Source organism: Archocentrus centrarchus, chromosome 1, assembly GCF_007364275.1.
Source record: "Archocentrus centrarchus isolate MPI-CPG fArcCen1 chromosome 1, fArcCen1, whole genome shotgun sequence".
Lineage (NCBI taxonomy): Eukaryota > Metazoa > Chordata > Actinopteri > Cichliformes > Cichlidae > Archocentrus > Archocentrus centrarchus.
Genome location: NC_044346.1, coordinates 30,890,133 through 30,903,817, shown reverse-complemented (window position 1 = coordinate 30,903,817; position 13,685 = coordinate 30,890,133). Strand labels below are relative to the sequence as shown.

General features: G+C 39.9%; 2 protein-coding genes across 3 annotated transcripts; both read right to left on the bottom strand.

Moving 5' to 3' along the window:
• Positions 1–385: 385 nt before the first annotated feature.
• exosc1 (exosome component 1) lies at positions 386–5,791 on the bottom strand. Of its 2 annotated transcripts, XM_030739782.1 has the most exons (9): positions 5,736–5,791; positions 4,665–4,780; positions 4,419–4,493; positions 4,221–4,309; positions 1,801–1,834; positions 1,635–1,685; positions 1,087–1,171; positions 613–729; positions 386–579 (listed from the first exon to the last, which is right to left on the bottom strand). In XM_030739782.1, the coding sequence occupies exons 1-8, from the start codon at positions 5,761–5,763 to the stop codon at positions 623–625; spliced, it is 585 nt and encodes a 194-aa protein (XP_030595642.1). In that variant the 5' UTR covers positions 5,764–5,791; the 3' UTR covers positions 386–579; positions 613–622. The 2 variants fall into 2 exon arrangements, with proteins under 2 accessions (XP_030595642.1, XP_030595637.1); XM_030739777.1 differs by having other exon boundaries at positions 386–729.
• Positions 5,792–7,842: 2,051 nt separating this feature from the next.
• Positions 7,843–11,437, bottom strand: pgam1b (phosphoglycerate mutase 1b). Its single transcript, XM_030734197.1, has 4 exons — positions 11,045–11,437; positions 9,767–10,041; positions 9,461–9,641; positions 7,843–8,492 (listed from the first exon to the last, which is right to left on the bottom strand). The coding sequence occupies exons 1-4, from the start codon at positions 11,181–11,183 to the stop codon at positions 8,323–8,325; spliced, it is 765 nt and encodes a 254-aa protein (XP_030590057.1). The 5' UTR covers positions 11,184–11,437; the 3' UTR covers positions 7,843–8,322.
• Between the last annotated feature and the right edge of the window lie 2,248 nt (positions 11,438–13,685).

The window sequence follows — 13,685 nt, the reverse complement described above, 5'->3', positions numbered from 1 at the left end:
AAAAAAAAAAAAAATACACCACTTCCTCTGTAGCACTTTTGGCTGAATTTGTGTCCCCTCCTCATCTCTTCAGACATAAAATACAGTCCAGTTTTGTCTTGACTCCAGAGTTCATCCATTCATCCATTCATCAACCTTATGACCTGCCAGCTTTCACTGCTGTAATACTTAACAGCAAAACTGAGTGACGCCTGCATCCGTGGAATTAACATTCCTTAGCTAGTTGCTAAATTTTGATGTTTTTATCTATGACAATTTGGCAGCTGCAAAGCAATATCTTGAGTGAACTGATACAGTTCTAATCTGACTGCCATCAGAACATTTAAAGGCAACACCCACATTACAGGCATGTGGATGTAGCAACAGTTGTTTGGAATTTATCCACTTTTTTTTTTTTTTTTTTTTTTTGCAAGGTGGTCTCAGTGTTTGAAATCCAATACAATGAAAGGATGACTAAATATGCAGAGGGACAGCATTTTACAAAACACTTAAGACACAAAACCAGAAGTAGCCTGTGAATCATCCCTCGGATAGCGTCTAAAAAACAGAGCTGCTTGATGAGAGCTGAAGAAAGGGAAGGAAAGTTGTGCTCTCCTTCCTTGTGGTGGGAAGATGTGGGCTCTCACGCTTGTAGGTACTCGGGCTGCACTCGTGCCACTTTACGGAACTCTTTGGCATGTGTAAGTGGGCACTGCATCTCACACCAGCTGATGGGAACCATCTGAGCACCTGGTTACAGGAAAACAGTGAAGATGTGATGAAATGTATACCTAGGCAAAATTATATTTCTGCAGTACAGCTGAAGAAAATGTTTGATAAATATGTTTCTCACTATGCAAATCACTTGTGTTGTTACAGTCTTCAAGTGACAATAACAGGCCTAATAGAAACTTTTCTGTGGACAGATAATCCTGCAGATGATATGTGTTCAACCTTGTGTTCCAATGGGACGCCAATAATCTGAGCAGCACAGCACAATCCTCCAGTGCTTCATGATTTAAAGAACCTTTAACTCGCCCATTGACATTCATATGAATGGGTGAGTGTGTCCAAACTTTTGACTAGTACTGCCTATGTGATATTTACCTGCTTCACTGTGTGCCACAACTACTCCCAGTTCATTCTCTGCTGTTGTCAACAGGTAGTTAGACTGAACGTCACCGAGGGAAAGCTGTTGTGTTTGGGTCAAGGTTTAGCAATATATGCGAGCAACATACAGCAAAATCAGACATTAGAAAATATTCCAAAAGCGGACTAGTGAATTTGTAAAAGCAGCTATGAAAATGTGTACATGCCACGTATTTATTTTTAGCTGTGTTGAGCTGAGGAGTTTACAAGAAGGAAAAAAAGTCACAGTATGAGCTGCATAGTTTCTGCAGTTATTCATCATTCAAAATTTCTGGCACGGGGACTATTTTGACTCCACCAACCAGTTATGTTGCAGTTTATCTGTACCACATATTCTTCCTCAGGTACCTCATGAAGATAAAAACAAAAAAACCTTGGTTGTGGATAAATTCCAAGTCTTTTCCTTGGGAAAGACTTCAAAGTGCACAAATATGTAAATGAAAAGAAATGACAAGCATGCCTCTGGTTGAAAGCTGCCAGTGAAGGAATAATAATGGGAAGGATACAACTTTTGCCAAGACAATGTCACCAGGTCTGAAGCTTTTGTATGTCTCCACCTGTAACAGTGAAGAACAGAAGTCACCAATAAGCAACCCACCTTAAACTTAAAAACCATCAGATGTGGAAGAAACTGATGAATGATATGAGCAGAATACAGCAATTCAAACAGACCTTGTCTTTCTCTGTTGCACGTACATCTTCTTTTCTGTAGAGAGACAGAGTGTGAGCCTGTGTTTCGGTAATTTGTAAATAGGTAAATAATATGACCGTAAAACTCACTCTGGAGCCAGGTTGATACAGTTGTGGCTATGACTGTCTTGCCCATCAATCAAAATGCAGGAAAAAAAAAAACTTTTTGCCCCTTTTCTCTCTGATAAGACTACCTGGGCATGTATTGCTGGAAATTTTTATAGGATTAAGTTTCCATTTTGAAAATAATTATATTGAGTTAATAATGTTAAAATCTGGATGGAGTCTATATTATATTTATTTATAGTAAATAAATCTCTCTACAGACTAGTAATGTGATAGCAGCAACTTTAAAAGGGCTTCTTTATTCTCACTTCAAAGCTGCGTACACACTGGAAGCAATTCACAGTGACATGAATAGACCATAGACCATAGAAAGTGAATGATATTTGGCAACCTCAAGCGACTACAGGCAAAATAACTCCTGGCAGGACCTATGACAAACATTCAGGTGAGGGACAGAAGACACTATCAATGAGAATGAAGAATACCATTGACTGACATACACTCTCCTCCTAAAGTACTGGAAAAGTGAGACCAATCCATTTGTTTTTGCTGTAGACTGAAAACATTTGATATAAAAATAAATAACAATAAAAAAAAAAAATTAGTATATGAGACAAAAGAATGTCTCAGCTTTTATTTCCAGGTACTTAAATCTGAATCTCAAACAGTTCTGAAGGACAGATAACTCACCCATTTTGCATGTAAGCCAAAGTTTTGGAACGGATCACCTTAAAATAGATTCCCGTGAATAAGACTTAATATTTAGTTGCAAATCATTTGCTTGCAATAACTGCATCAACTCTGTGACCCACTGAAATCGCTAAACTTTGGCATTTTTCTATTGTGATGCTTTTGCAGACTTTCACTGCAGCTTCTTTCAACTGTTTATTTTGGGGGGTTACTCCATTCAGTCGCCTATTTAACAGGTGAAATTCATGTTCTATAGGGTTTAAGTCTGGAGAATGACTAGGCCAGTCTAGAACCTTTTACTTCCTGCCCCTGATGAACTCCTTTGTAGTTTTGGCAGTGTGTTCTGGGTCATTGCTGCATGATGAAGGATCTCCCAAACAGATTGGTTGCATCTTTCTTTAAACTGACAGACAAAATGTTTCTGTAGACTACTGAGTTCATTGTACTGCTGCCATCATGCATGACATCATCACTGAAGATTAAATGAGCCCATCCCAGAAGAAGCCATGCAAGCCCAAGCCATGACATTACCTCCGGTGTGTTTCACAGATGAGTTCTTATGTTTGGGAGAGCAGATCCTTTCTTTCTCCAAACTTTAGCCTTTTCATCACCTTGGTAAAGGTTCATCTTTGTCTTATCAGTCCGTAAAACTTTGTTCTAGAATTTCTGAGGCTTGTTTCTGGACTACTTGGAAAATTCCAGCCTGGCCTTCCTGTTCTTCTTGTTGATTAGTGGTTTGCATCTTCTGGTGAAGCTGCTGTACTTTTGTTCATGAGGTCTTCTGCAAACAGTAGATTGTGATACCTTCTTTCCCACCCTCTGAAGGTTGTTGTTGATGTCACTAACAGCTGTTTTAGGGTCTTTCTTTACAGCACTTAGAATGTCTCTGTCATCAGCTGCTGTTCTCCTTAGTCTCCTTCTTCAACATCTGTTACTTACTACACCAGTGAAGACTTTCTTCTTCAGGATGTTCCAAACGGTTGTACTGGCTATGGCCAATTTCTGTGCAATGGCTCTGATTTGATTTTCCATCTTTTCTCAGCTTCACAATTGCTTGTTTTTCACCCACAGCCAACTCTCTGTTTTTCATATTGGTCACTCCTCTAACTATAAATGCACAGCCTGCACAGGCAAAACCAAAATCTGAACCTGAGTGCAGACATTCAGCGCCATTTCTTATTTGAATAATAAATGTAACAGGACACACCTGGGCAATAAAACAAAACATGTCGTGTTCCAATAATTTTGCTCACAAGAAAAAAAAATGGGTGGGTTCAGACAAATGGTGCCATCTTCTGATCTGTGTATCACATCCAGATGCAAATACCTTGAAATAAAAGCTGAGATGTTTATCTTTTGTCTCACATTCATTTTTTAATGTCAAGCCCAAATATTTTCAGTCTACAGCAGAAATAAAGGGATTGGCTGCACTGTTCAAATGCTTTTGTAAGGAAATGTATGATCTGCTAGTAAATACATTAGAGGGTCAACTAGGAGCCTAGAATGTCTGCAAGTGACCAGCTGGCAGCTTCAAAGCGATGCGCAATGAGCAAATTGCTTCCAGTGTGTACATGGCTTAACAGTCTACAATAACACTGCAGAGAAAAACTGGCCCTGTTATATATATAGTCAGTTTTTGTGGTTACCTGATAGTCCCCCTAAAGCGATCCTTCAGTGGTGTGGACCCTACATAAAGGATGTGGACTTTGGCAAACCTGGGGTTAATGCTGGTCACCTGTTAAATAAAATTTAAAAAAAAAATTAAAAACAGAACTGAAAATGTGTAGAATTATTTACTCAGAACATCCAGTTATAGTAAAACAGCTTCTTATTCCACTGCATACCTTACAGGTAACTATTGCTCCTACATCTGGTAGCAGTTGCGTTTCTGTTTCCCTCACCACTGAGATCACTGGCAACTAAAATGAGACAAAATATTCCAACAGAGGTCATACGTATGATGTACATATCATTTTAGACAACTCAGTTATGTCCCCGGACATTGCAAAATACCTTTACTGTGGCACTTGCCTCATTGCTTATGAAACCTTCCCCTTCCCTCTCTTACCCATACCCACCACACCCCTCACCTCCTCTCCCTCATTCTTCCTGAGCACATAGCCTGCTAGTGATGAGTATATGTAGCCGTGACGCAGGTATACTCCTGTGCCAGGAATGCAGTCTTCTGCGCTGCATAGTTTGTCACCTGAGTACAAATAAAAGGATAAAGATGTAGTGTTAGTGCTTGGGTTGCAGAGGTGCATCATTCCTGGTAAAAAAAAAAAAAAAATCATAATAAAATAAGAGCAGCTGTGCAAGATTCACCATCCAAAATATTCTTTATCTTATACTGGGCTTTGGTAATTGAGATGACCATCATAGGGATAGCTCTTCTCTTGAGGACATAATACAGATCCAAGAGTATGCAACCTTATTATTTAAACCATCTGTCAACTTAAATTAAGAGACTACGTCAGGATTCTTATTTTTACAAGAGATTTACAAATAGAACACACGATGGACAATAAAACTGAAATACAAAATGTAATTCAGGTCATATGACACATTACTACCCTTCACATTTTTGCAATAGAATGACTTACTTTGTGCTCTTTTAATCTGTCATGAACTTACACTATTAAATGCTACTCCTGCATGATATTTCAAATACTAATGTTTTTACAACATAAGCACTACGAGACTACTCCTGCCATGTGCCTGATAAGACTGCGGATTTCCCACGGCTGCCCCAAAACAAATGAGCTCAGGAATGCGTTATCTTGCCCGAGGCGATGGGCAGGGCTGCGGATCAGATCTGACCTGTAGTGGAAAGCAAAAGTCAGGAACTCACAGCCCTGCAAATACGGTAGTAAATAAATAAATAATGTGACACGGTAGACCCGAACACCCCGACTCCATGTGATACTCAGCCGATCCAACAGGCCATTGATTATAAAATAAGTTTCTGCAGCGTTAAACGTGCTGAAGTCAAATTCCACTCCACGCATGGCAGCTGGAAATAATTACCGTGGTTTCACACGTTTAACTTCATCTTCTATCAACATAATGTTGTCTACACATCCCAACATAAGAATAATACAGGTTACACACCGGTATATATACTTTTTAAGTGCTAATACAGATAAATTTACGCGACTCACCGGGGACACACAGCTTCATGGGCGACATGTTTTCGAGAAGAGCATCTCGGCAGCCTATTGGCTATGACCAACGGCTGGCGTCGATTCTGATTGGCCGGTCTCAGCGTGACAAAAATAGTGACGCATCAATCCGCCATGATTGTTGCGCAATGTGCCGTTTGTGTTCATACGTGATTTAAGAAGTTATATATGAACAGTTAATTATGAAAGCAATAGTGTAGCTACATCCAGCATTAGGCTTTATTGTGTTTATTGAAACTATTACGTCTTTAAAATGTAAATTTCATTATCAGTTAATTTATTACAAATCTGTTCATCCGAACAGGCTTTTAAAATGCCACGTGAGGTGAAAATTGCCACTCCAGAGCAATTTCTTTTAAATGTTTATTTACTTTTATGTCGCTTCTCAGTTTGGAAAAACTTTCAAAGACCCCCCCCCCCCCCCCCCCCATCATCTATAAACCAACTAAGTCCTACATTTGCACTGAGGGTGACCACGTCTTCCTTTTTATTATTTTCCCCTTGACCCCACTCCACCCCACTCCACTAAGACAATATATCACATTTTGCAAATCTCAATGTCTGTCTCTCATGAGAAATGTAGCTAGAAGTCTTAAAGTTTTGAATTATTGGGTCCTCTCGGCTGTGGTAGACTCCTGCCTCTGGATCTGGTGCTTAGGCAGGGGCGTAGGAATGAGTTTACTATTGGGGGGGGGACACATATTGGAAACCTGACAGATCCATGAATACTCTGAGCAAACCATTAAAAAAAAATTATATTTGATCTTTTACTTTCTTCTTTTTCAAATGTTTCTTGGAAAAATAGTGTTGTGTACACCTATATTATTGCATGTATAATTTACATATGTATATGTTTTATAATTGTAAGACTTGGGCAAACTGGCTTGAGCACAGATAATTGTTACCAATGCATAGTTACCAGTGCATAGAAAAATGATACCAGTACATAGATAAATGTTACCAGTGCATAGATAATTGTTACAAATGCACACATAAATGTTACCAATACATAGATAATTGTTACTAATGCATAGATAATTGTTACAGTGCACACACAAATGTTACCAATACATAGATAATTGTTACTAATGCATAGATAATTGTTACCAGTGCACACACAAATGTTACCAATACATAGATAATTGTTACTAGTGCACACATAGATGTTACAAATGCACACATAAATGTTACAGTGCACAGATAAATGTTACCACTGCACAAATAATTGTTACCAGTGCATAAACAAATGTTGCTAGTGCACTAGCATGTTAAAAAAAAGTTTCATTACAAATGTATGTGAGCTTGGGGGGCCCTGGTGATCAGGGGGCCCCAGCAACATATGTCGCATATGCCTCAGGCGGTTCTGTTCACGGTAAAGTTCCGACAGTCCGTTTTACCTCATTCGAAAGAGTTTCTCACTCCTGCCGCTGTCTCCGCCTCCCAAAGCTCAGAGCCGTTCAGAGGAGGCGGGGGGAGCAGTGACATGACTATGTTGCGCCTTCAAAATAAAAGCACGCGAGTTAAAGATTTCAAAATCAAGTATTTTTCTGATCCGCGGTGTAATATTTGGGTGGAACAAATGCACCTGTCTCCAATATCGGGGGGGACACACGTCCCCTCCGCCCCCCCCGGTTCCTACGCCTATGTGCTTAGGTCCTGTTCTTTTGCTGCCAAGATCAGAGTCTCATTTATGTCCTTCAGGCTGGTCTTTTTTCTAGCCACTTCCTATATCTATTGGTCTGAGACAGTCTTGGAGGAGCTCATTTCAGGATGTAATATCACATACATGGACAAGGACTGAGAACACACATGTATCATATATACTTGATATATAGATATGTGACAAACATATGATATACATGGACAAGGAGTGAGAACATGCACGCGTGTACACATACATACTTGATATATATGTGTGTGTATATATTAGCACATGTGTGTATGTTCTCAGTCTTTGTTCATGTACATCATATTGAATCAGGAAGGTGGCCCGCTCGATGCATCTGTATTTTTGTCATGCCATTACCATATGATTCATGAGGAAAACAGTTGTGCTGGGAAAAAAAAAATGACATCTCACACACAGTTCACTGCATAATGACTCACAACATTTAATAATTTTTAGCACAATGCCACAACAAACAAAATTCAGCAGTGTAGAGCAAATGAGCTCACTCTTTAACAACAGCCAGTGCTACTGTATAGGTTTTTCCTGTTCCCAGTGAGCTTCACCTACATGGGTTGTAAATAGGAAGGAATACTTAGAACAACTCTGCTGGGGTAGTCTGTTTGCTGGTCCCTAATTTATATTTGGTCAGCGCTTAAACCATATTACAACTGATATCCACAGTCTAATAATGAAATGCATGTTTCGGTATGCAACAAAGTAAAGAGCAGTCAAATTAAACACCAGATGGTACATTTGTGTGAAAGCTGGGTGTTAAGATAAAGTGCACATTGTGTATCTACCTGTGCTCAAGTCTGTGATGACAAACAGTTAATGACCCTTTTGTAACTTTATGTAAAACAGCAGATGATTGATCTGGCTCCCAAAGGAAGGACAAGTCTATTTTTTGGCTTTGCCCTGAGCAGCCACAGCTTCCATGGCCTTCTTTACAGTCTCATCATCTCCCAGGAACTTCATGGGTCCAATAGGCTTCAGGTTCTTGTCCAACTCATACACAATGGGGATACCTGTGGGCAGGTTCAGCTCCATGATGGCTTCCTCTGACATACCTGTGAAACAATGACAGACACGCAGAGCTTGTAATCCGTTTGGATGCAGCCGCTTTAGACCGAGTTACAGGAGCATCACTTACAACGTGTGACAGCTGATGATAGCTGCATATGATAAATGCATGCTTGCATTTGCCAGTTTTAATGGGTATGGTGTAAAATGGAGACTGAGTAGCTACTTGCTGGGTAAAAGTCTGATTGCTACTTTAGGATTGGAAGATGATCAGAATGCTGGAATACAATGATCAAAAGAACGGCAACAAAAGGCCTTATTTGAGTTCTGAGTCACCATTTGCAGCCTAGTCTCCTAATTATTTTTTTTCATATTTCTGGGCTGTGTGTGGAGCTTTATCATTTGATATAAAATTATATTTTTGTTTTATAAGACACAAAAGTATGCACTATTAAATAATTTATAAATCACTGAATCTACAGTTTCTCAAATGGGCACTCTAAACTGGCTATAAAAGCAAATCAGTCCTCATAATCTTCTACGTTAAAAAAAGGAAGGCTTAAAGTTGCATTAATAGGAGTGTGGTCACTAACTGTCTGCTAGGCATCACCTCTGCTAATTCTAGTCACTGAACTTGACCCCTTGGCCCCATTTGTGATTTTGGTGACTTTTGGAGCACTTTAATGCAATTTATCTGACAAATAGCATTGCTTGCTGTGGTGTTAATCTCCTAACAAGAAGTTTGTCTTCTTGTTAGGAAGAACGTAATTTACTTGTATGCTACTTAGCACTAAAAAGCAGGAATCTAAGCCACTGCAAGAGAGCCATACAGTCTATGGACGAATGATGCTCACTAAGCTACAAGCTCTAGTTAATAACTTAGCACTCCACCTACTTCCAAAAAACCCCAACTGATATCAAGTTGGCTTCATACATAACCCTTTATGAATGTTTAGCAGGTTCCTTACTTCATTGTTGACTAATATTAAGTAAAATAACAATGAAAATTTTTTACCCTCCAGATGCTTGACAATGCCCCGGAGACTGTTGCCATGGGCAGCAATCAGCACCCTCTTTCCCTCCTTGATCTGTGGAACTATCTCTTCATTCCAGAAAGGAAGTGCCCGGGCAATAGTATCCTTAAGACTCTCACAGCTGGGGAGCTGGTCCTCCGTCAGGTCAGCATAACGCCGGTCCTACAGGAAAAGGAGAAGTCAGTGTTGGCAAAATAGTTTAAGCAATGTGGGCTTACAGTGATGTAATAACTCCGCACTTGCATGAGAGAAAGAGTCAATATATCACAATTTTCCGGAGCCGTCACCTTGCTTATGGTCTGATAGTAGTCATGTCCCTCATCCATAGGTGGAGGAGGAATATCAAAGGAACGCCTCCAGATCTTGACCTGGGCTTCCCCATGTTTGGCTGCTGTTTCAGCCTTGTTCAGCCCAGTCAGGCCACCATAGTGGCGTTCATTGAGGCGCCAGGTCCGGTGGACAGGCAGCCACATCTGGTCGATGCTGTCCAGGACAAACCACAGGGTGCGGATGGCCCTCTTTAGGACAGAGGTGTAGCAAATGTCAAATTCATAACCAGCATCTGAGGTGAAACAGAGAGGACATTTCAGACACAGCTGCATTCTTGTCATATTTTTTGTGAAGAAATACCACTGCAGCTACTGTAGATGTCACTGGATTAAATAATGAATTCCTTCATGGTTTATTGCCCCTCTTCTAACAATTGCACATCGGATTCTGCTTAGTCAGTAGCTACAAGGGACTGGCAGACTGAACGCTGCAAGATGTGCCTGCTTTGCATTTTTAGGTCATGGAAAATGCCAACTGGAGTGCATGTATGTGTGCCCACCTAACCCCACAAAATCCAGCATGACTCAGCAAACAGCAGTAGTCTACCCTCTGAAAATAAAAGCATCTTTGGTCAGCAGTCTGGCTTTATGCTCAAATTTTAATTAGAGATGAACGATGCAGCTTTATGTTTATCATTACTAAATGCTTAGGAAAAACATTTTTGATAAACACATTCATCTAAATTAATTATTTGCATTTCTCAAGATTCTCAAAAACTAAAAATGAATCAAATTATGACTCTCCTAAATATCTCTGCGGTTAAAGCACAAACTTAACTAATCCATAACACAAACGATTTTACTCAATCGATGTATCAACCACCAATGAGCAAAAACACAAATAAGTATTACTTTCTTTACGGGAAGATTATAGAGGTTACAATTGTTGCACCGGGAGCCACCAGACTGTCTGCACCAGTGGGAGAGAAGCGCATGGAAAGAGCCACCTGCGGCAGGGAGACCGTGTTTAATCCACCCTATACTGAATAAATAGATCCATTTTCAGAATGCATTCTCTACATTATTTTATTTGAAGCAGTTACAGTGTGGCCTAACAGCCTGCTCAATAACCGTCGAGAATGACTTCCATCCCTTGCGTATTTCCCCTGCTGCTGCACTGGGCCTACTACCTGTTTCCACATTCAACAAAGTTGCATAAGCACCGGCTTGCTGTGCCTTAATCCAATGACCGAGAGAAAGTCCGATTATGCCCGGTGATATTATCTGATACCGTACCGCTCAGGGCCTGTCCTCCTCTTTTTGCCTCCTGCTCTCCGGTCTCACTCAGGTCTGCGTCGAACCAGCCGCAGAAGCGGTTCTCCTGGTTCCAGCAGCTCTCTCCATGGCGGATCAGCACAAGCTTGTATGCGGCCATCCTCACACCAATGCCCTCTGCGCTGTATTTCCGGGAACTACGGGGTAAGCGACTCCTAAAAAACAGCAGCAACGCTCTCAGATCGGTCCTCACTTCGCCAAAACCCTAAAGGTTCCTACAAAGAAACAGGCGCGCTATTGTTTAATGTGACCTGGAGTGAGGGCAGGACTGCTGCTGCGGCAGATTCGCGGAGTTTGTTCGTCCAATGCAATTTGACAGCTCTCACGATCCGAGTCCTCTTCCTCTCTTCCTGTTGGTTTCCACCAATCAGAAGGCGAGCTGCATGCGCCGGAGGAGGAGGGAGGCAGGAAGATGCGCGCAGCGGCACGTCCGCATCGGCGTTTGTGCATCATTTCGACACGTGCCAGGGGGAAATTAAAAAATCACGAATAATCACCAGTTATTGAAAAAAAAAAAATTCTACACTTCATACTCTCACTGGTCACTTTATTAGATACTTTAATTATTCTTTAGGTCATTATAGGCAGTTTACTGAAATCCATTATGTTCAAAGATGTTCTAAATATTTTGTTCAGGTTATTAACATAAACGAAGGGGACAAAATGTTCGAAACACTTGAAGCGCTAAAACAGCACCACCTTGTATTATCGTAATGATAAACACAGAGTAGCCTCATCACATTATTAGTAAAAGTAAAAATGATGGCAGAACTATTGTATTGGGTTATTTTAGATTTCACATGTGGGCCTAATAACGTGGCTGGTGAGTTTATGTTGAAAACCAGTAAAAAGACAATGCTCACAACATCACAGACTACTTGAAAAGTGTATCAGATTTGTCAACTTATTTTCTCTTTTAACTCTAAAAAGTAGGCAACTTCACTGAGAGGTCTCTCAAATGAGAACATATCATTTATACATGATTAGATGATTTATTATTATCAATATTCTAAACTTCATTTAACATAGTTTTAAACTGATTAAATGGAGTATGCTTGATGGTTAGAAACCCTAAGATGTAAGTGGGGCTTTCCTGTTACTCACTGGAATTTTCAGACATTCGTCACACTGTGTGGTAGTTGTGTGATGACTACACACTTCAAACGCCCCACATTTAAACCACTCTCTGTCCTCTTGAAATGTTCAGTGTGACACTATATTCAGAAAAGTTTAGATTTTGACACCCCTGACCTCTGGCACTTCAGTGATAAGGAGTCAAATAAGTGCCTATAGCCCCTAATTAAGATATTAAACTTGCTTTTTTTTGGTCTCCATTAAACAACAGGGACAAAAAGAGAGAAAGGGCAAATGAGTACATATACCAGTAGCCTACAGCTCAGTTATGATGAAACCAATAATGCCATCCACAGATGCACATTTTAGGGGGACACATTGCTGGACATCCTCCACCAATATTTATAACACATACATTTGTCTTTCCCAGTAAAAACATGAAAGAGGCAGAGGACTTACCTGCCCCACTCCACACACATATACCTCAAATATGAAAAAGACTTAATTTATCATTGACAGGAACAAGTCAACTTTAGCCTGATGTCAGACAGAAAAGTGTCTGAACCAGACAAATGCTTCTGATGCTTCTTTCGGATGCTCCCTTGTTCGCAAGAGGTCGCCACAGCGCATATTTTGATGTGGCACAGATTTTTCAGCCGGATGCCCTTCCGCCGATCTGTCGTGTGTTAAGACAAACGTGACAAGACAAAAGAGTAAATCATAGATTTGCCTGATAATATAAAATAAAAATAATTTAGAATAAATAATTTGAAAGTGATAAAGAATACAACGCAGCCTTGTTGTTATATGTTAAACTGTCACTCATTGCCTGATTTTTTAAAAATTTCTTTACGTTAATAAACACGTTACCATAAAACTAGAAATTAAGTGTCTGATTCCCAAACCTTCCGGGGGGAGGACCCCTCACACCTCCTATGTGTCACCCCCATAGCCGGAGCAGCCTGAATGGTATTTGACTGTAAGCGTCTTAGGAATAAGATTGCAATCCAATCATAATATTTTATGAAAACACTTACAAAAATCTCTTCCTTTATGGTTGTCTCTTGTTGTCTGTGGACCCATGACATTCATTACTATTCCTGAACAAAATCAGGAATCGAGTTATGCATAAAATATATTTTTTAATCTATTCACTTATACTTTTATCACTTTTATTTAAATAATTTAGTAGGAAACAGCCTGCTGTGCCAGTTTCCATAATGATATTATGACGTTAATTGATCTTATTGTCTTCATTACATTGAAAGTATCTTTATGCAGTACTTGCACATGAGCCTAACAGAATTTGCCAAAATTCCTACAAGTAAAATTATTATACCTCAGTCCGATAATATCCCAAAAGCATCCATGATAATAATAATAATAAAAAAAACACTAAACATGTTTCTCAAAGGCTTTTTTGTGGAGTTAATTAATTGGGTTAGCTATGCTCTCACGTGTCTTCCGTGGGCGGAATTAAATTGTCCAATCAGTGCTAGACATTAGGTTGTTGACGGGACTGTTTGAA

Excerpts from the sequence above, each read along its gene's own strand:
- exosc1 (XM_030739777.1), bottom strand. The coding sequence starts at position 5,763 with ATGTCGCCCATGAAGCTGTGTGTCCCCG. Across the intron at positions 4,781-5,735 it reads CATGAAGCTGTGTGTCCCCG|GTGACAAACTATGCAGCGCA; the intron begins GTGAGTCGCGTA and ends ATTTGTACTCAG. Across the intron at positions 1,172-1,634 it reads ACATTGTCTTGGCAAAAGTT|CTTTCCCTCGGTGACGTTCA; the intron begins GTATCCTTCCCA and ends CAAACACAACAG.
- pgam1b (XM_030734197.1), bottom strand. The coding sequence starts at position 11,183 with ATGGCCGCATACAAGCTTGTGCTGATCCGCCATGGAGAGAGCTGCTGG. Across the intron at positions 9,642-9,766 it reads ACTATCAGACCATAAGCAAG|GACCGGCGTTATGCTGACCT; the intron begins GTGACGGCTCCG and ends CTTTTCCTGTAG. Across the intron at positions 8,493-9,460 it reads CATTGTCAAGCATCTGGAGG|GTATGTCAGAGGAAGCCATC; the intron begins GTAAAAAATTTT and ends ATTGTTTCACAG.